At 31.3% G+C, this 21415-nt stretch overlaps 2 protein-coding genes across 2 annotated transcripts in view; both read right to left on the bottom strand.

Moving 5' to 3' along the window:
• The window catches only part of LOC142230336 (phospholipid-transporting ATPase ABCA3), a 39664-nt gene extending 30409 nt beyond the window's left edge, over nt 1-9255 (bottom strand). The window contains exons 1-4 of the mRNA XM_075300972.1: nt 8993-9255; nt 8311-8920; nt 8110-8253; nt 452-1765 (exon numbers count right to left, since the gene is read on the bottom strand). Coding sequence (XP_075157087.1) covers nt 452-1765; nt 8110-8253; nt 8311-8920; nt 8993-9213 — 2289 coding nt within the window. The 5' untranslated portion in view covers nt 9214-9255. The remainder of the gene's footprint in view (nt 1-451; nt 1766-8109; nt 8254-8310; nt 8921-8992) is intronic.
• Nucleotides 9256-11209: 1954 nt separating this feature from the next.
• The window catches only part of LOC142229944 (phospholipid-transporting ATPase ABCA3-like), a 39251-nt gene continuing 29045 nt past the window's right edge, over nt 11210-21415 (bottom strand). The window contains exons 8-13 of the mRNA XM_075300541.1: nt 18724-18936; nt 18017-18152; nt 14879-15061; nt 14140-14802; nt 11546-11611; nt 11210-11441 (exon numbers count right to left, since the gene is read on the bottom strand). Coding sequence (XP_075156656.1) covers nt 11240-11441; nt 11546-11611; nt 14140-14802; nt 14879-15061; nt 18017-18152; nt 18724-18936 — 1463 coding nt within the window. The 3' untranslated portion in view covers nt 11210-11239. The remainder of the gene's footprint in view (nt 11442-11545; nt 11612-14139; nt 14803-14878; nt 15062-18016; nt 18153-18723; nt 18937-21415) is intronic.

Here is a 21415-nt window from a genome sequence, read left to right as displayed (position 1 = left end):
CAATAATTTGGGAATATTATCATTAGTAAACACTTTGGTTTATTAAACAACTGCAATCCCCCATGTTCCGAAATCCGGAATCGCAAAATTTTCGTTTGGCAATAATTTCTTAACCCTGAAACTTTTATATTTAAATCTTGGCAATATTTCTCTTTAATGAGAAGATCAAATTAATATTGTATCTCTATTTTTACGTTACAAAAAAATTCTTGCGATTTGCGATTCCGAACTTAGGAACATGTTTCAAGAGAAAGTACAATTTCCAGAGGAACAAAATTTTAGGCATTCAAATTTTTCTTTTGTTCCTTCAGGAATTCGTATTTGTTTGGTCTTAAAGAAAATGCTTGAAAACAAGGAGAAATTTCGTTGATTTAAAACTTCGTTCCGGAGGAACTTATTTTTTCTTTTGGGTGTATTAACACAAACTTATTCACTTTTTCATTTTACTCACCAGGTCAAAACCAATGCCAAATCGTGTCTTCAAGAAAAATGGTGAACCATAAGCCACTAGAGAACCTTCATTTAAAATAGCAATACGATCTCCAATTGCATCGGCTTCATCAATGGAAAATGTTGTCACTATTATACAACGGTTCTGCTTTTCTAGCTGAAGAATTTGCCAATAGTAAAATTGTTCCGCCCTTAACATATGCACAGTGGGTTCATCCAATAATATTATTGACCTATTACAACATAGGGTGCAACACAGAGCAAGTAAACGTTTTTGTGAGAAATTCAAATGCTTCACAATTACTGAATAGCAGTCAGGTATGTGAGGTTTTAAAATTATCTGCCATTTCTTGACTTCCATTTCCAAAGCTAAGGCATCAGTATCACTGGCATCATGTTTTATTTCACAAAAATATTTTAAAGTTTCACATACACTGAGCTTCTCAAACAATGGATTATTGGGCATGGAAACATCAATACGTCTACGATAGTTTAACCAGTGTTTATAGATGTCATAGTGGACATTATAAGAAATACTTCCAGCATCTGGTTTTTGCCATCCTGCTAACATTGAAATTAAACGAGTCTTTCCTGTACCATGATGGCCCAAAATGACCGTGACTTCATTTTTATAAAACTTCATGGTGATATTTTTCAATTGTTGGGTAGGGTGAATTCCATTGTGATAAGTGCAAACATCCTTAATATGCAATATCTCTTGACCCCGAACGGGACCACACTCAAAATTTTGCAAACTGGAACTGGGACCACTCAATGTCATCCTAGAAATTGTGTTACTTTCCATGCCCTCATTCATTGTTATGACTGCCTGTGATTTATTTTTCCTCAGACATTTTAGACACCAATAGGGTATGAATAGAAAATTGAAATACGAACGTCTTCTATAACGTCCAGGTCTTATAAAATCAATGAGGGTTAGGAAAATGAGTAAAAGAAATATGTTTCCAATTTCTGTATATATCAATGACCATAGATGTGTATCATTTCCCTCTACATTGATATTTTTCATTAATCGCATGCCATAAGGAAAGAAATTATTGAAGAATAATAACAAACTTATAACTAGAGGTGTTGAAAACTCCTCCGTACTATCCAAGACTAAGGAGAATAGACCATAGGTTCCCAACCACATTACAGTTCCGAAGAGTAAACAGTTGGACGTATTAACAAATAAGGTCGCTACAATCATCGAATATATAAGCAGCATAGCAATGTATAAAACTATAAAGAGTAAAAGGATGAGTGGATTTATGTGACGAAATATGTGACATTTATCCAAAGTGGTCCATTCAATCTGAAAGAGGAAGAAACATAAAGCCGTGTTAAGATGAAGTAGCCAAGGATGTTAAACAAGTTTAATTGGGTTTTATGTGTGCTGCGGACCAATAAATAAACTAATTAAGGATTTTAGTGTATAAAACGCTGACCCCTCTTCAATTATTGTAAAATTCAAATGTTCGATTTTTATTCCCTCCACCATAGGATAACAAACTTCGTCATTCGGTTTGCAATACATCGAAATATTGGTCTCAAACCCCTAATACATATACAGTGAAACCTCTCTAACTTGGACACCTATCAAAAGTGGACAGTTTTCGTTAGACGTTTGCTATATTACATTGACATTAAAATTAACCTCTCATTTCTGGACACGTGCCAAATGTGAACAAAATTAAGGCTACCATATGTGTTCACCTCTGGGAAGTTTCACTGTATATTCTAGGTCATGGTAAAGTTCTGTGTCGATCTAGCGATGTCCGTCCGTCTGTTGAAATCACGCTAACTTCCAAATGAAACAAGCTATCGGCTTGAACCTTCACAGAAAAAAATTTCACGAAAAATTTTCCGCTTAAAGTCATAATTAAGTTTTAAAAAAATTTCAATTAAAAATTCAATTGATTCAACAAATTTTTTAATTGAAACAAAAATCAATCACAAAAATTAATGGTATTAATTGGATCAAATAATTTTTTAATTGACTCGCAATTAATTTTTTAATTGATACTATCATTTCTGTGATTGAAGACATTTCAATTAAAAAAATTAATTGGATCAATTAATTTCGTGATTGAATAAGAAAACAATTTCACAAAAAATCAAAATCATAAATGAAGAACACAACAATGAACAAGTATATATGGCCGTAACTTCGGCCAGGCCGAATCTTATGTACCCTCCATCATGGATTGCATAGAAACTTCTACTAAAGACTGTCATCCAAAATCGAATTACTTGGGTTGCGGTAACACTTGCCGAAGGCAAGGTATCTTAAAACTTCTTAACACCGACTTCTCAATTGTAAGTTAGTCAATACGGAGTATATATTAAACAAAAAAAGCCCATTAAGTATGTATATAATTCAGTTTGAAAAAATTTTCCATAGCAATAAAATTTTGACAAAATTTTCTATAGAAATACAATTTTGACAACAATTTCTATAGAAATAAAATTTTGATAGAGTATTTTTTGGGAATCGGCTATATATAACTATAGACCGATATGGACCAATTTTGACATGGTTGTTAGCGGCCATATACTAGCGCAATGTACCAAATTTCAACCGAATCGGATGAATTTTGCTCTTCCAAGGGGCTCCGGAGGTCAAATCTGGGGATCGGTTTATATGAGGGCTACATATAATTATGGACCGATATGGACCAATTCCTGCATGGTTGTTAGCGGCCATATATTAGGTTAGGTTATATATTAACACCATGTACCAAATTTCAGCCGGGTTGGATGAATTTTGCTCATCCATGAGGCTCCGGAGGTCAAATCTGGCGATCGGTTTATATGGAGGCTATATATAATTATGGACCGATGTAAACCAATTTTTGCATGGTTGTTAGAGACCATATACCAACACCATGTACCAAATTTTAACCAGATCTGGGGAATTTTGCTCATCCATTAGGTTCCGGAGGTCAAATTTGAGGATCGGTTTATATGGGGGCTATACATAATTATGGACCGATAATGACAAATTTTTCCAAGGTTTTTAGAAGACATACACTAACATCACGCACAAAATTTCAACCGGATCGGAAAAAATTTGCTCTTACAGAGAACTCCAGAACAGTTTGTATGGAGGCAATATATTATTATGGTCAGATATGGACCAATTTTGCCAAGATTTTTAGGACGGATGAAGCCTCCTAGAAGAGTAGAGTTCATGCGATCCGATTGAAATTTTGTATGTAATGACAGTGTATGTTCTCGAACTTCCATTCACAAATTTGATCATATCGGTTCATAATTAAATCTAACCCCCATATATACCGACCCTCTGACTTGATTTCTCGAGTCTCCTGGAGAGCAAACATCATCCGATCTAATTTAAATTTAGTATCTGATGTCAGTATATGGCTATAATAACCATTCAAGCATTTTTTGATATATGTCCATATTCATCTATATAGCCCTCATGTAAACCGACCCCAAATTTTTCCATATGGACTAACTTACAACTTAGAAGACAATCTTAAAAAATTTTAAGATATCTCGCCATCGGGATCTGTTACACAATCCAAGTTATTCGATTGTGTGCAACAGTCTTTAGTAGAACTTTATACGCAACCCGCGGTGAAGGGAACATAAGATTCGGCCAGGCCGTATATACCGGTTTTTAATTTGATGCATCGGTTTTGGTCACTAACAAAAGTCGATTATTTGACTTTGGCCAACATAAAAGCAATTCGACACGAATTTCTAAAAAAATTCAAAATTTGTTTAGTCGTATTTGAAGATTACAAAAAGTTGAAATGTCTTTAAATCAAATATGTGTTTCTTTACTTTAAGGAAAATTTTCCTTAGTTCAAAGACATACGACTTTAACGGAAGGACGGAAATTTCCAAAATTTGTGTCCTACATTTTCGATACAACTGAAATCCTTCAAATTTGTTGGGTGCTATATATAAAGGTTTCTGTTCCCATATACATACATTTACATCTGAACCGACAATATATTTAACGCTTCTTAGTGGACAATATATTTAAGACTTCTTAGAAAATCTATTGACTTAAAATTTAAGTCGGTTAATGCCCTGGGTGGAACACAATGTTGGTAAAAAAGTATGGGAAACATTTAAATCTGAACCAATTTTGGGGCAACGTCGCAAAAGTGTATTTATGATTTATCGATCGATAGATATGTATTAGAAGTATAGGAAAATTGGAGTCATTTTAACAAGCTTTCGACTCAGTAGTGGCGATTTTACAAGGAAAACGTTGGTATTTTGACCATTTTTGTCCAAAGCAGAAAAACATATATATGGGAGCTATATCTAAATCTGAACCGATTTCAACCAACTTTGGCATGCATAGTTATAACGTTAATTCTATTCCTTGTGCAAAATTACAACTAAATCGGAGAAAAAAATTGACCTCTGTGGTCATATGAGTGTAAATCGGGCGAAAACTATATATGGGACCTATATCTAAATCTGAACCGATTTCAACCAAATTTGGTACGGACAGTCAGAATGTTAATTCTACTTCCTGTGCACAATTTCAAGTATATCGGAGTAAAAGATTGGCCACTGTGGTTATATGAGGGTAAATCGGGCAAAAGATATATATGGGAGCTATATCTATATCTGAACCGATTCCAATAAAATTTAGGACACTTAACTACACTACTAATTGTACTCCTAGTGCAAATTTCAACCAAATTGGGCTAAAACTCTGGCTTCTGGGGCCATATAAGTCCATATCGGGCGAAAGATATATATATATATATATATATATATATATATATATATATATATATATATATATATATATATGGGAGCTATATCTAAATCTGAACTGATTTCAATTAAATTTAGCACACTTGATTATAGTACCAATTGAACTCTTTATGCAAAATCTTAAACAAATCAGGATAAAAATCTGCCTTCTGGGCATATATAAGCCTATACCGGGCAAAATATATATGGGACCTATATCTAAATCTGAACTGATTTTAATCAAATTTAGCACACTTGATTATATTACCAATTTCACTCTTTATGCAAAATCTTAAGCAAATCAGGATAAAAATCTGACTTCTGGGCCCATTCAAGTCCATATCGGGCGAAAGATATATATTGGAGCTATATCTAAATTTGAACCGATTTCAAACAAATTTTGTACACTTGACTATAATACTAGTTGTTCTTCTTGTGCAAAATTTCAAGCAACTGAGGGTAGAACTCTGGCTTCTGGGCCCATACAAATCCATATCGGGCGAAAGATATATATGGGATATATACCTAAATCTGAACTGATTTCTTCCAACATCAATAGGGTTCCATTCTGACCCAAAGCACGTACTTGTGCCAAATTTAAAATCGATTGGACTAAAACTGCGATCTAGACTTTGATCACAAAAATATGTTCACAGACAGACGGACATGACTATATCGACTCAGGAGCCCACCCTGAACATTTTTGCCAAAAACACAATGTGTCTATCTCGTCTCCTTCTGGGTGTTACAAACATATGCACTAACTTATATGTTAATATCCTGTTCCACAGTGTGGCCCAGGATATAAAAAATTTGACGCAAAGATTATAAACTTTATTTTAATTAAAATTACATTATCTTAGAGAAAATTGTCGCTAATATTGTGTAAATTGCGCATCCTAAAATTTAGTTTGGGTAATCTTTAATATCACGTAAATATTTTTGTCAGTGTATGAGATATATATGCTTATTTAAATTTTATAGAGCCAAGTCCTAAAAAATGTCTTTATTTGAAAGAAAGTGACTCTTTGACTAAAAATTTTTGGAAGCAAGTAAACTGTTTTTTGGGTGTATATAACAGGTTGGCTGATAAGTCCCCGGTCTGACACATAGATGGCGTCGCTAGTATTATTTTTATATAGTACCAACCTTCAAATGATTCGTGTCAAAATTTGACGTCTGTAAGTCAATTAGTTTGTGAGATAGAGCGTCTTTTGTGAAGCAACTTTTGTTATTGTGAAAAAAAAATGGAAAAAAAGTATTTCGTGTTTTGATAAAATACTGTTTTCTGAAGGGAAAAAAATACGGTGGAAGCAAAAACTTGGCTTGATAATGAGTTTCCGGACTCTGCCCCAGGGAAATCAACAATAATTGATTGGTATGCAAAATTCAAGCGTGGTGAAATGAGCACGGAGGGCGGTGAACGCAGTGGACGCACGAAAGAGGTGGTTACCGACGAAAACATCAAAAAATCCACAAAATGATTTTGAATGACCGTAAAATGAAGTTGATCGAGATAGCAGAGGCCTTAAAGATATCAAAGGAACGTGTTGGTCATATCATTCATCAATATTTGGATATGCGGAAGCTCTGTGCAAAATGGGTGCCGTGCGAGCTCACATTTGACCAAAAACAACAATGTGTTGATGATTCTGAGCGGTGTTTGCAGCTGTTCACTCGTAATACACCCGAGTTTTTCCGTCGATATGTGACAATGGATGAAACATGGCTCCATCACTACACTCCTGAGTCCAATCGACAGTCGGCTGAGTGGACAGTGACCGGTGAACCGTCTCCGAAGCGTGGAAAGGCTCAAACGTCCGCTGGCAAAGTCTCTGTTTTTTTGGGATGCGCTCCGTGCCACAAGTCATTGAGAGCGATGGCAAAAATTCATGAATTGGGCTTCGAATTGCTTTCCCACCCACCGTATTCTCCAGATCTGACCCCCAGCGACTTTTTCTTGTTCTCAGACATCAAAAGGATGCTCGCAGGGAAAAAAATTTGGCTGCAATGAAGAGGTGATCGCCGAAACTGAGGCCTATTTTGAGGCAAAACCGAAGGAGTACTACCAAAATGGTATCAAAAAATTGGAAGGTCGTTATAATCGTTGTATCGCTCTTGAAGGGAACTATGTTGAATAATAAAACCGAATTTTGACTAAAAAAAATGTGTTTTTCTTTGATAGACCGGGGACTTATCAGCCAACCTGTTACAATACATACTAGAGGTCTGCACAATTGCATTTGTAAATGCAGAGTACACGTGTACTTGCTACATGAGTACATCTATTTGAGAGAGTTGCAAAACAATTGGTACACATTTTAATGAACATCAAAAGCCACGAGTAACTTCTTGTTGCTACTCTGATGTCTTCACTACCAACAAACACATATTCCTCTTTCTCTCTTATTGAAGTGTACTCAGATTGATCACGTCGAGTATGTTGCGAGAACAAAACTTCATAGAGTACTCCATGTACCACGTGAAGTTTCAGAAATACAAGAAAACAGTTACTCTCCATAATATATGTTTTCGGATTGATGTAAAGAACGGAAAACGTTAAGGTAAGTGTGTGACATACATAAATATATGAAATATGTGACATACATACATATCTATGATTAATAATAATGGAAAGTGTTGCTTCGCACATAGCTAAGCAATACTTGTGGTACCACGTGAAGTGAAGAGAATCCATGTTGTACTTTTTCTCAAGTACTTACATTTTTATTGTTCCTTTTTTTCGGAACACATATTGTTTCGGATAAGTACTTGGTGGTATTTGACAAGCAAGCGTTCTCTTCACTTCACTACTTGCGCTCTGAGAGAAAGGCAGTGTATGTACTATATTCGACAGCGAATTGCATACATGTAGTGAAAAGTTATTCGATGCAGACCTCTAATACATACCGTCAAAAATGAAATTACAATCAACGCCATGATGAGCAAATGTACGAACGATACCATAAAGTGTGCAATCCAATGATGACCATTTTCATATCCATAAATCCAATGTTGGGCGTGAATATTATTTTCACGCTCCTGGGAAAATCTCTAAAAATGTGACAAAATAACACATACAATTCAAAACTTGTCACTACTGCTGCTCACCTTCAAAACTCTCAAGAAGGGTACAAAGAATGTAAAATAGTACAGGAACCATATAATATTGGTTGTACTCTCCGTATGACAGGGTTCATGATCTGTATGATGTCTTAAGGAATTCACAGTAATTAAGGGTAATAGATTGTCTAAGGATCCATTGGCATTTTTCTTTGTATCTCCTCTTAGCATTTTTAGCCACTCAATGAATATACGATGTTGAATTTGAAGAAATCCCTCTCTTAAATAGAGATCAGTATGTTTCAATTGATCATCTGCATCGTATTCGTCCAATACTCCCGTACAACGAGTAAGCCATAGACGATGAAAAACTTCTCGATGTTTATTTGTACGAAATTCACTGGGAAAACTTAAACTAATGGACAGTTGCTCTGGCACATATTCCATATCAGCACTACAATTATGAAAATATACTCCAGCTAGAAATTTCTTTTCATTGAAATAATTAAAAATTTGGCTTTCATTGGAAACTGGAAATGGTTGATGGAAACCCAACGCTTTGCTCGTCGATTCAATAATGATTTTGGTAAAATTCGTTAAGGGAGCAAAAATTAGACCATAACGCAATCGACGATTTCCATGAATATTTTTAATATTCCTATAATAATCAAAGGAATATCTCTAATAAATCTTAGTATTCCATATATGTAGACATATTTAAGGAACTTACATAAATGCTGATAAGTCATACAAATTACTTTGGTTTTCATAGAATTGTGTCCTTTTGGCTTCATCCAGCTCTAGCTGATAATTTCTGGGATTAACTGCTGGATTTATAACTATAATGGTATAGCACGCAATAATTATCACTAGTTCAAATAATGTCCAAGTCCATTCTCTCTTTTCCAAGATAAGATTCTTCTTTAATAAAATCATGAGATTCGATGTCATATTTCAGTTTGGAAATTATTTTGTTTGATAAAATTCCAGAAAACTTTGAACAATTGCATTGACATCGAAGTCAGAGGCAGTGTTGCCAGGGGAAATTTTCGGTTTACCCTACAAGGAAAAAAAATTTCCCCACTTTACCCTACATTCCCAAAAATTTTCCCTATTATTTTCCCTACAATATTTTTCTCTAAAGTGAAAACTCAATCAGTAAAAAAAGGCGTAAAAGTATACATATTTGTTGTAAATTTTATTATAACTTGATGGGGAATAGCCCAAAGCAAGTTTGTATTCCTTAAAGTGGATTAAGTAAGTAAAGTAATCGTGAAAAAATTGCGATTTTAGCGGCTAAACTCGAACTTAATACCCACCATAAATTTAAACAAAATTTCAAAAAAAATAAAAATAAATTTGTATTACCACCATGGTTGCCACAGTTGATAGAATTATACAAAAAATAATATAAATTTAATTTTATTTATTTTTTTTATTTGGTATTTTGATAGAATTCTAAACGTTTTGCTAGATCAAATCTCTATAGAAATATATATTTGGAAAAAGTTTATATAAAAATAATTTTTTAGGAAAAGTTTCTATTTACAAATTTTTGAGAAACTTTTCAAAGAAATAAAATTTTGACAAAATTTTCCATAGAAATAAAATTTTGACAAAATATTCTATAGAAATAAAATTATGACAAGATTTTCTATAGCAATAGAATTTCGGAAAAATTTCCTATAGAAATAAAATTTTGACAGAATTTTCTATAGAAGTTAAATTTATACAAAATTTTCTATAGAAACAAAATTTTGACAAAATTTTCTATAGAAATAAAATTTTGACAAAATTTTCTATAGAAATAAAATGTTGAGAAAATTTTCTATAGAAATAAAATTTTGACCAAATTTTGTATAGAAATAAAATTATGACATTTTCTATAGCAATAGAATTTCGGAAAAATTTCCTATATAAATAAAATGTTGACAAAAATTTCTATAGAAATAAAATTTTGACAAAATAAAATTTGTCAAAAATGTTCTAATAGAAATTGACAAAATTTTCTGATAGAAATAAAATTTTGACAACATTTGCTATAGAAATAAAATTATGACAACATTTTCTATAGCAATAGAATTTCGGAAAATTTTCCTATAGAAATAAAATGTTGACAAAAATTTCTATAGAAATAAAATTTTGACAAAATTTTCTATAGAATAAAATTTTGACAAAATTTTCTTATAGAAATAAAATTTTGACAACATTTGCTATACTTACCCAGCAAAAAAATTTGGAAGTTGTTCCACAAACATTTCTTTTAAATAAATAATAATTTCCATGAATATTTTTAATATTCCCATAATAATCAAGCCCACAAACATTTCTGCTAAAGCGCATCATGGGATTCCCCAATGATTTTTTTGCATTCCCGATGCAGTCCTTTTGGACAAGTCAACAAACATTTCTTCTAAAGCGTACATTGGGATCCCCCAATGCTTTTTTTCTACTTCCGCTGCAGTCCTTGTGGACGAGTATTAGGAAGCCTATTTTAAGTGTAAATTTTTAACAATTAAATTTTGCAAAAAAAAAATAGAAAATTATTTAAAAAATAGAAAATTAATAAAAAAGTAAAAAATAATAATAAACAAAAAATAAATTTCATCCCCGCTGAGATTTGAACCTATGCCGTTTGACTTTTTCGCTTCCATGGAAGTTCTATTGAGAAGGTTTTGCAAATTACGTGAATTTTTAATTTGTTTGTTGATTTTTAATAGAAAAAAATATGTTTATACGAAAATATAACAATGCATAACATAAAAAAATATTTTTTTAAAAAAATATTTGATAAAAAAAATTGCCGCTGGTGAGATTTGAACCTGCGTTTCTAATTTTTTCGTTCATACTAATAAAGAACATTTTATAAATTAAATCTGCAATTTGATAATAGTTTTAAAGAAATTCTAATAAATACCACTAAAAATAAATTAAAACAATTATAATATATATTTTTGTAAATTTTATATTAACATATTTAATTTTGTGTTTTTTTGTAACGTATTCTCATTTTTCGTGAATTTTGCAAGTTTTCCATGGCTGTCATTAAAGAAGCTTGGCTGATCATATATTTGGATATATTCAAACGTTGAGAATTTTTTTCCAAAGCACCATAAAGATAGGAATATAAGACATTTACAATAGGCAAATAATATTTTAATACATTTCGATGGCGTTTTCTACAAATAATTGAAAAGAAGGAAGAAAATTGGTTTCATTACTAAGGAATAACAAATGATCCTAGAGGAAGATTATTCTAGGTGTCTCCATTCCGCAAACTTACATTAACTCAGATTCCGCATGTAAAAATGTAATAAAACGTTGTAGGTTTTCAATGTCCTTTAGTAGGCTGTAAAGAATTAAAAAAATGTTAAATTGTAAAACCGATTTTTGATAAAAATTTGGCAAAATTTTCCACAAAAATAACAATTTGACAAAATTTTCTATAGAAATAAAATTTTGACAAAATATTCTATAGAAATAGAACTTTGACAAAATTTTCTATTTCCATAAAATTTTGACAAAATTTTCTATTTCCATAAAATTTTGACAAAATTTTCTATAGAAATAAAATTTTGACTAAATTTTCTATTTTGACAAAATTTTCTATAGTAATAAAATGTTAACAAAAATTTCTATAGAAATAAAATTTTGACAAAATTTCCTATAGAAATAAAATTTTGACAAAATTTTCTATAGAAATAAAATTTTGAAAAAATTTTCTATAGAAATAAAATTTTGACAAAATTTTCTATAGAAATAAAATTTTGACAAAATTTTCTATAGAAATAAAATTTTGACAAAATTTTCTATAGAAATAAAATTTTAGAAAATTTGATTTTATTCGATATTTCGTTTATCCAATAGAAAATAATTAATCAAGCTTGAGATCGTTTTTTGTATTGGTTTCTTTATTTTTCAATATTTCGCAATTACATTGAATTGCTTCATCAGGAGTCGATGTATGCAAAACATTCAAGTGTAACACAACAACAACACATAAAGCTTAAAACTAGAGTAGTATCACTACGCCCGTCTATTACTTTTATGGCAGTGAGTGTTGTTGTATTACACTTGAATGTTTTGCATACATCGACTCCTGATGAAGCAATTCAATGTAATTGCGAAATATTGAAAAATAAAGAAACCAACACTGATAGAAAAAGTTTCGTTATATTAACGAAATGTTTCATTAAAAGTGAGCCAATGAAACAAATTCGATAATACAATGAAATTTTTCGTTATTATTACGAATTTTCTGTTAATCAACGTAACGTTTCGTACTATTAACGATTTATTTCATTGTGTTAATGAAAAATTTTCATTATATCAATGAAACATTTTCGTTAGCTCAATTTTAATGAAATTTTCTTTGTGTGAATACATACAAAAAACTATCTCAAGCTTGAGTAATTATTTTCTATTGAAATAAAATTTTGACAAAATTTTCTATAGAAATAAAATTTTGACAAAATTTTCTTTAGAAATAAAATGTTGACGAAATTTTCTATAGAAATAAAATTTTGACAAAAATTTTCTATAGAAATATTTTGATAAAATTTTCTATAGAAATAAAATTTAGACCAAATTTTCTAAGGAAATAAAATTGTAACAATTTTTTTCACTAAAATTTTTGACAAAATTTTCTATAGAAATAAAATTTTGACAAAATTTTCTATAGAAATAAAATTTTAAGAAAATTTTCTATAGAAATAAAATTTTGACAAAATTTGCTAAAGAAATAAAATTTTCTACAGAAATATAATTTTGGCAAAATTTTCTATAGAAATAATATTTTGACAAAATTTTGTATAGAAATAACATTTTGGCAAAATTTTCTATAGAAATAATAGTTTGAAAAATTTTCTATAGAAATACAATTTTGATAAAATTTTCTATAGAAATAAAATTTTGACAACATTTTCTATAGAAATAAAATTTTGCAAATATTTTCTATAGAAATAAAATTTGAAATAAAATTTTGACAAAATTTCCTATATAAACTTTTGAAAACATTTTCTATAGAAATAAAACTTTGACAAAATTTTCTATAGAAATAACATTTTGACATAATTTTCTATAAAAAGAAAATTTTGACAAACATTTGCTATTAAATAAAATTTTTCTATTTCCATACATTTTTTTCAAAACTTTCTATATCCATAAAATTTTAACAAAATTTTCTATAGAAATAAAATTTTGACAAAATTTTGTATAGAAATAAATAAATATTCTATATTTATTTATTTCTATACAAAGTTCTATTTCTATAGAAATATAACTTTGACAAAATTTTCTATTTCCATAAAATTTTGACAAAATTTTCGATGGAAATAAAATTTTGACAAAATTTTGTATAGAAATAACATATTACCAAAAAAGTTTCTATAGAAATAAAATGTTGACTAAATTTTCTACAGAAATAAAATTTTGACAAAATTTTGTATAGAAATAAAATTTTTACAAATTTCACTATAAAAATAAAATTTAGACAATTTTCACTATAGAAGTAAAATTTTGACAAAATTTTCTATAGAAATAATATTTTGACAAAATTTTCTATAGAAATAAAATTTTGTCAATATTTTTTTATTGAAATAAAATGTTGACAAAATTTTCTGTAGAAATAAAATTTGGACAAAATTTTCTATTGAAATAAAATTTTAACAAAATTTTCTATAGAAATAAAATTTTAACAAAATTTTCTATAGAAATAAAATTTTGACAAAATTTTCTATAGAAATAAAATTTTGACAACATTTTCTAAAGAAGTAAAATAAAATTTTGTCAAAATTCTCCATAGGGACAAAATGGTTATGTTTACACACTAATTCTTATTGAAAAGAAAATTATCCTAAACTATATGAGAATACATACTTGTTTTCCATTTCCTCCAGAGTAGTTCCATCCAATCTCAGTTTTACTTCCAAATACAAGCCCAATGTATACTTCTCGCGAATACTCTGAGGACTACCTATGGTCATCATTTCACCCGAATCGATGGCAATTACAAAATCAGCTATTTGTTCCAATTCCAGGGATTCTTGTGACGTGAAAATAATGGCATTGCCATTATCGCGAGCTTTCCGCATAACATCCCATATTAAACGTCGTTCATTAGCTTCCAAACCGCGTGTGGGTTCATCGAAAACCAATACTTGATTGTGAACAATCAAAGCTAAGGCTATATTCACTCGACGTCTTATGTAATTTGGTAATTCACTTAAACGAGTATTCATATAATTACGTAAATTAAAGAGTAACGAGAGATTACGTATACTATCGTAAAATGTGTCCTCACAACATCCGTGACGGAGCATAAGAAATAATGTGAACATTTGTTGAGGTGTTGATTCCTCACAAAATCCCTTAGTTTGTGGACAATATCCCAGATTTTTGATAGCCAAATGCATGTTATGTTTGATTTCATTGCCGCAGATATAGATTTCACCAAAACGAAATGCTTCTTCACCTACTAACTGTTTGATGAGGTGAGATTTTCCACTATGCGACCAACCATAAATGCCAAGACATTGATATCTGTAGTCCAGAGAATATATGTGAGTAATTAATAAATAATTTCATTCGCCATTCAAATATATCCAATTCTCCTTACCTGTTCAAAGCAAAGGATATAGCTTTAACACGATTTCCCAATTTAGGAATTTCATATTCCAATTGATCGACCAGAATCTCATATTTTTTACAAGTGCTCATATTCATATTGGATATACGTAATTTTTCAGCAATAACCAACTCATCGTCATACGAATAACATACAGATGACATTTCTTTAATCCTGGAATTATGATAGGATATTAGATACAGAGAAAAAAATTTCACGAAAATTTTTCCAATTAAAGTCTTAATTGAGTTTTAAAAAAAATTCAATTAAAAATTTAATTGATTCAACAAAATTTTTAATTGAAACAAAAATCAATCACAAAACTTACACAAAAAATGAATTGATACTCATTTTTTAATTGCATCAATAAAAAGTCTTCAATCATTTCTGTGATTGAAGACATTTCAATTAAAAAATTAACTGGATCAATTAATTTCGTGATTGAATCAGAAAATTGTTTATGTTGTAGGAACAAGTCTACAAACCCAGAAAATAAAAGCGGGCGATTGATCTACATCGAAGTAGAGGTGTGCACGTGAGTAATATTTTAGTCACGCTCGCGCACACTCACGACTGAAAAATCATACTCACGCACACTCACGCACGATATTTTTTGGTAGGACTCACGCACACTCACGAAAAGAAAATTTGTACTCACGCAAGAAAACGTCGTGACTCACGAAAAATACCGTGAACCACGAAAAATATCGTGACTCGCGAAAAATATCGTGACTCACGAATAATTTTATGATTAATTTAACCTTACCGAAGTGTCTGAAAACATGAGCATTATTAAAATCGAGAGTGTTATTAAACTCTTAACATCCCAGGTGTCACTAAAATTCTAATTGAATTTAACACTTAACCCTTTCACTACCGAATTAAACCTAATGTGAAAAACTTTAATTTTTCATCTGTTTCTACTTGTACTAACAGCATATAGAATACATTTTGCAATTTGGAAGGCTCACCTCAATTATTTATAAAGCTATATGTGTTTGTTCTGAAAAATTAATTCCTGAATTGTGACCAAATGCTCATAGGAAACTAAACGCTATTTGACCTGTAATATCTGTTGAAGTGTTGGAAAAAAATCAAAAAAGAATCTGAACTAATATAGGCTATAGTTTTTATATGAATACCCATTTACTAGAGACGTACAGTAGAAAAATTGTCTCAAAATTGTGTATTTTTCGTTTATTATCCAGAAATGTTATGAAAATACATTTTAGTGCCCAGCAATATGGAAAATATTTATAGCTTATTTAGATAATAGCCTCTGCTTTAAAATATCATCGAGAAATAAATCGAAACTAAGTGGGGAGTTAGAGTTTGGAGTCGTTTTCGAATGTCCTCTGTAGTGGACATCGGTAGTGAAAGGGTTAAACGTTTTATGTTGGTGAGCAGGAATATTTTCGTGAGTGTAATTGTTACTCACTCACACTCACGAAGATAATATTTTCGTGACTCACGCTCCCGCACACTCACGCTGTTGTCATGAGCGTGACTCACGAATCACAAAAATTTTCGTAAGTCACGACAATTTCGTGTCACGTGCACACCTCCACATGGAAGCTCAACCATAACATGGACCGATACACATCATAATCGGCACACCTATTTGTGGACCTACAATACCTATATATTTTCAATTTCAAGCAAATCGTCTAAAAATTGAGGTATCTAGAAGCCCAAGATGTCAAATCGGGAGATCGGGGATTCGATACATTTATAGACCTAAGGTACCTTTACGTTTTGAATTTCATGCAAATTGGATAAAAATTACGGTGTCTAGATGCTCAAGACCCCTAAACGGGAGTTGATTTATATGTGGGCTATATCAAAACCTGCACCGATATAACCTATCTTCGAACTTGAACTGCCTGCAGACAAACGACGAGTCTATGCAAAATTTCAGCACGATACGCTCATTATTGAAGGCTGTAGCGAGATTGCTACAGACAGACGGACATCGTTTTATAAACGATGTCCGTCGAAACGAAAAACGATTTCTATAGTCGGAAATCGATATTTCGATATGTTGCAAATGCACGCAGAGAAGGAATATGATCACCTCAAACATGTTTCAAGAGCAAAATGTTATTTTTGTATGGTGACCATGTAACATGTTTGTCACTAAAATGTTATTTTCCCGTCAAATATAACCTGCTTGCCGAAATCAGATGCATGATTTCCGAGAAAATAACATGGTTGCGAAAACCATGTTATTTGGTCACCACCCAAAAATAACATTTTGCTCTTAAAACATGTTTGAGGTGATCATATTCCTTCTCTGGGTGTGGAATGACAAACATAGTATACAACCATCACCATTCTATGGTGGTGGGTATAACATGTATATACGGCCGAAGTTTCGGTCAGGCCCCGTCTTATGTACTTCCATACCGGATTGAATGAAATTTGTTGTTCCATGAGGCTTCAGAAATCCAATCTTAGGGGTCGGTTTGTATGAGGATATATATTATTATACTAACATCACGTACGTCATATAGGCTATATATAAATATGGACCTATATCGAAAAATTTTTCCAATTTAGAAAGCGTATGCTCACATCACGTACCAAATTGCAATGGAATCGGATGAAATTTGCTCTTCCAAGAGGTTAAATCTGCATGTCGGTTTATATGGTGGCAATATGGGTCGGATCCATATGCGATACAATCCGACCTATATCACTAACAACTACTTGTTTCTAGACTCAAGTCAAAGTAGGCCATTTTCCAAATTTTCCCTATTTTTTTTTTCTTAAAACCCCATAAGAAAGGATTTTGCTAATATATATTTAGTAGTTTTTGAGATATAGAAGTTTAGCTAAAACAAAAAAACATATTTTCTGAAATATTTAATTTTAAAATTGCTAGAACAACTTTAAGAAAAGTTGTTCTAGCAATTGCAGTGTTTCTGAATTCCGAAGCGGTCAACGCAGGGATGATAAACATGTTAGTTGAAATGGTACCAAATTCTCGTCAAAAAGGTACTTTTCTACGGTAAAATGGACTTTAAAACTTTCTGAAACTGCCAGTTTGCTCTATTCGCTTAATCGTACTTTGTGAGGCTCTTATTCTACCAAAGTTAAGTAGGAACTGTTTAAATAGTTTACCTTTACCTTTGGGGAACAGCATATTTTTTGTTTTTGCGGTATATAATCCAACATTGCCAAATTGTAAGGATAACATAGATCAGTACGATGTATGCAATTGAAGGTAAAGTTCCCGGAAATGTCCATTGAAAATACGATTTTGCTGAAAAGAAAAGATACACCAAAAAAATTGAACCCACAAAGAAAGACAGAAAGTAGAAGGTTTTCTGCGTAAAATTCAAAGACTATCTACAGATTTCCGACTAATTCAAATAAATAAATAAATATTTTTCATACAGGCTGTTAATCTTGAAATGATCTATATCGGTTCGACATAGTCCCATCGATTTTGTATGAACTTTTAGATCTTTTTTCCATACATTTATTAAAGGAGAAAATTGTAAATAATCGATAACAAGGTCTGTCAGAATTTTCACTAGCATGAACTTTTGTCATATGTCTCAAAGGGAAAAAATGTGCCGATCGATAACATCGTGCTAAACAAAATGTGTACTCGCAACAATGTGTATTCATTTCTTATAGTTAGAAAACTTTTCGCTGTATGTATGCATCCGTCTGTTGCATGCCGATAACATCATCCTAACGAAGATTTCGCAAAAATTCCCATGCATTTGCTATTGCTAATAGAAATTTCGCTTGAGGTGCATACCGGACTTTCTAGGTATAGGCATTTCACTGATGGTGTATTTAAAAGTACAATTTAATATACTTACAACAACATTGAGAAATCAATGAACAAGCATTCTTATCCTGTATGCATCCAACAATTTTATCACAGCGATTTTTGCAAAAAACCCTCATCTCATTTTCAGCTTGAATATTTCTCATACCAATCATGAGCGCGAAAGTAGGCGAAAGCATTAATATATATACCCAATTAGGTTCAATATCTGCCACATCCCAATAAATAACAAATAAGCAAAGTCCTGAAATATAAACCGATTATTCATTAAATTATTTAAGATACATTAAATAAAATCGATTTAAGGTAAAATTATTTAAAATAAATAATATTAATAAATAAATTTTAATTATTTAAATTAAAAAAAAAACGAATGAAATTAATTTAAATAATACTATATTAAATTAGATTAAAATAAATTGGATGTAAATTAATTAACTTAAATTAAATAAAGTATTATAATTGCTTTTAGTTTAGTTTACTTAAACTAAAAATATATTTACTTAATATGCTTTATTGTAACATATGTAGATGGGAATAAGTTTATTTTGTTTTATTTTAATTTCGTATATATTGAAGGAGTATGCGACCTAAATTTTAAAATACTCAGTTTACACAATAATAATATCTAAATAATCTCTAAATTGTAAATTGAATCTTTAGATTAAAGATAAAAAGCTTCAAAAATAGGTGAACACTTATTTTAAAAAATTTACGTCTTTGGTTTAAAGTTTCTTTTCTGTTTTTATACCCACCACCATAAAATAGTGACGGGGGTATAATAAGTTTGTCATTCCGTTTGTAACACATGGAAATCTAGAGGTATTTTGGGACCATAAAGAGGTGTGTCGAAAATGGTCCGTATCGGTCCATGTTTTAGTATAGCCCCCATATAGACCGATCTCCCGATTTTGCTTCTTAGGAGTATTTTCTATCCGATTTGTCTGAAATTGAAAATCTAGAGGTATTTTAGGACCATAAGGAGGTGTGTCGAAAATCGTTCGTATCGGTCCATGTTTTGATATAGACCGATCTCCCGATTTTGCTTCTTGGGCGTCTAGAAACTATATTTACCATCCGATTTGCCTGAAATTGGAAATCTATAGGTATTGTGGGACTATAAAGAGGTGTGTAGAAAATGGTCCATATCGGTCCATGTTTTGGTATAGCCCCCATATAGATCGATCTCCCGATTTTGCTTCTTACGCGTCTAGAAACAATATTTTCTATCCGATTTGTATGAAATTGAAAATCTAAAGGTATTTTGGGACCATAAAGAGGTGTGTCGACAATGGTCCGCATCGGTCCATGTTTTGATATAGCCCACATATAAACCAACCTCCCGATTTGGAGTCTTGGGCCTATAAAAACCGTAGTTTTTATCCAATTTGCTTGAAATTGGAAATATAGAGGTATTTGAGGACCATAAAAAGTGTGCCAAAAATGGTGCTCTTCGGTCCATGTTTTGGTATAGCCCCCATATAGACCGATATCCCGATTTTGCTTTTAGGTCTTCTAGAAACAATATAATTACCATCCGATTTGCCTGAAATTGGAAATCTAGAGGTATTTGAGGACCATAAAAAGTTGTGCCGAAAATGGTGCTCATCGGTCCATGTTTTGATATAGACCCCATAGAGACTGACTTCCCGATTTTGTTTCTTGGGCTTCTAGAAACTATATTTTCTATCCGATTTTCCTGAAATTGAAAATCTAGAGTTCTTTTGGGACCATAAAAAGGTGTGCCGAAAATGGTGCCCATCGGTCTATTTTTTGATATAGCCCCCATATAGACCGATCTCCCATTTTGCTTCTTGGGCTTCTAGAAACTATATTTACCATCCGCTTTGCCTGAAATTCTTGAGCTACAATAAACTGTATTTATTACATGATTTGCCTGAAATTCGAAATCTAGAGGTATTTTTAGACCACAAATAAGAATGCCGAAATTGAGGTATATCGGTCAATTTTTTGGTATAACCCCCATATAGACTGATCTCTCGATTTTTACTTCTATATTTTCTGGCCGATTTGTTTGAAATTGAAAATCTGGAGGTATTTTAAGATCACAAATATGTGAGTAGCAATTGGTGCCTATCGGTCCATGTTTTGGTATAGCCCCCATATACACCGATCTCTCGGCTTTATTTCTTGGGCTTCTAGAATCCGTAGTTTTTATCCGATTTGCTAGAAATTAGTAATCTATAATAAAATTTTAGACAAACGAAATTTCTTTTTCTTATAAAGTGTTTTCGTTTATTCAACGATTGTCTCTAAAATTTGTGTCAAAAGGAAACTTTGCTTGTCTAAAATTACGTTTCTCAAAAAAGAAAACACTTCTTTCAGGGTATAGCAGGCGCACTGATCATGAAAATTGCTTCAAACTGAAAGTAAAAGTTCCAGATTTTACTCATCGTATTTAAATAAATGCGGAAAAATCTACAGATTTAAGATTTTAAATCAAGGTGTAATTTCAACATATATACGATATGTTTATATTTTCTCTAAAACTCAAAAAAAATTGGTTCTCATAAATCCAGAATCTTATCTTGTCTTCATAGGTAGAATCTTTAAAGTTTGTCTTCGGGAGCTGGCTCGTTTGGGAGAAGATTTGTCTTCAAACCCCCTACAATTCTATATATTATCAAGTAACCCAATACGACGAAGAGTTTTCATAGTAAACTATTATACTTGATTCATGGTGGTTGGTATTTAAAATTCGG

Source organism: Haematobia irritans, chromosome 3 (assembly GCF_050003625.1).
Source record: "Haematobia irritans isolate KBUSLIRL chromosome 3, ASM5000362v1, whole genome shotgun sequence".
NCBI lineage: Eukaryota > Metazoa > Arthropoda > Insecta > Diptera > Muscidae > Haematobia > Haematobia irritans.
Note: the sequence above shows the minus strand (reverse complement) of the source record. Positions and strands in the feature narration are given on the sequence as shown.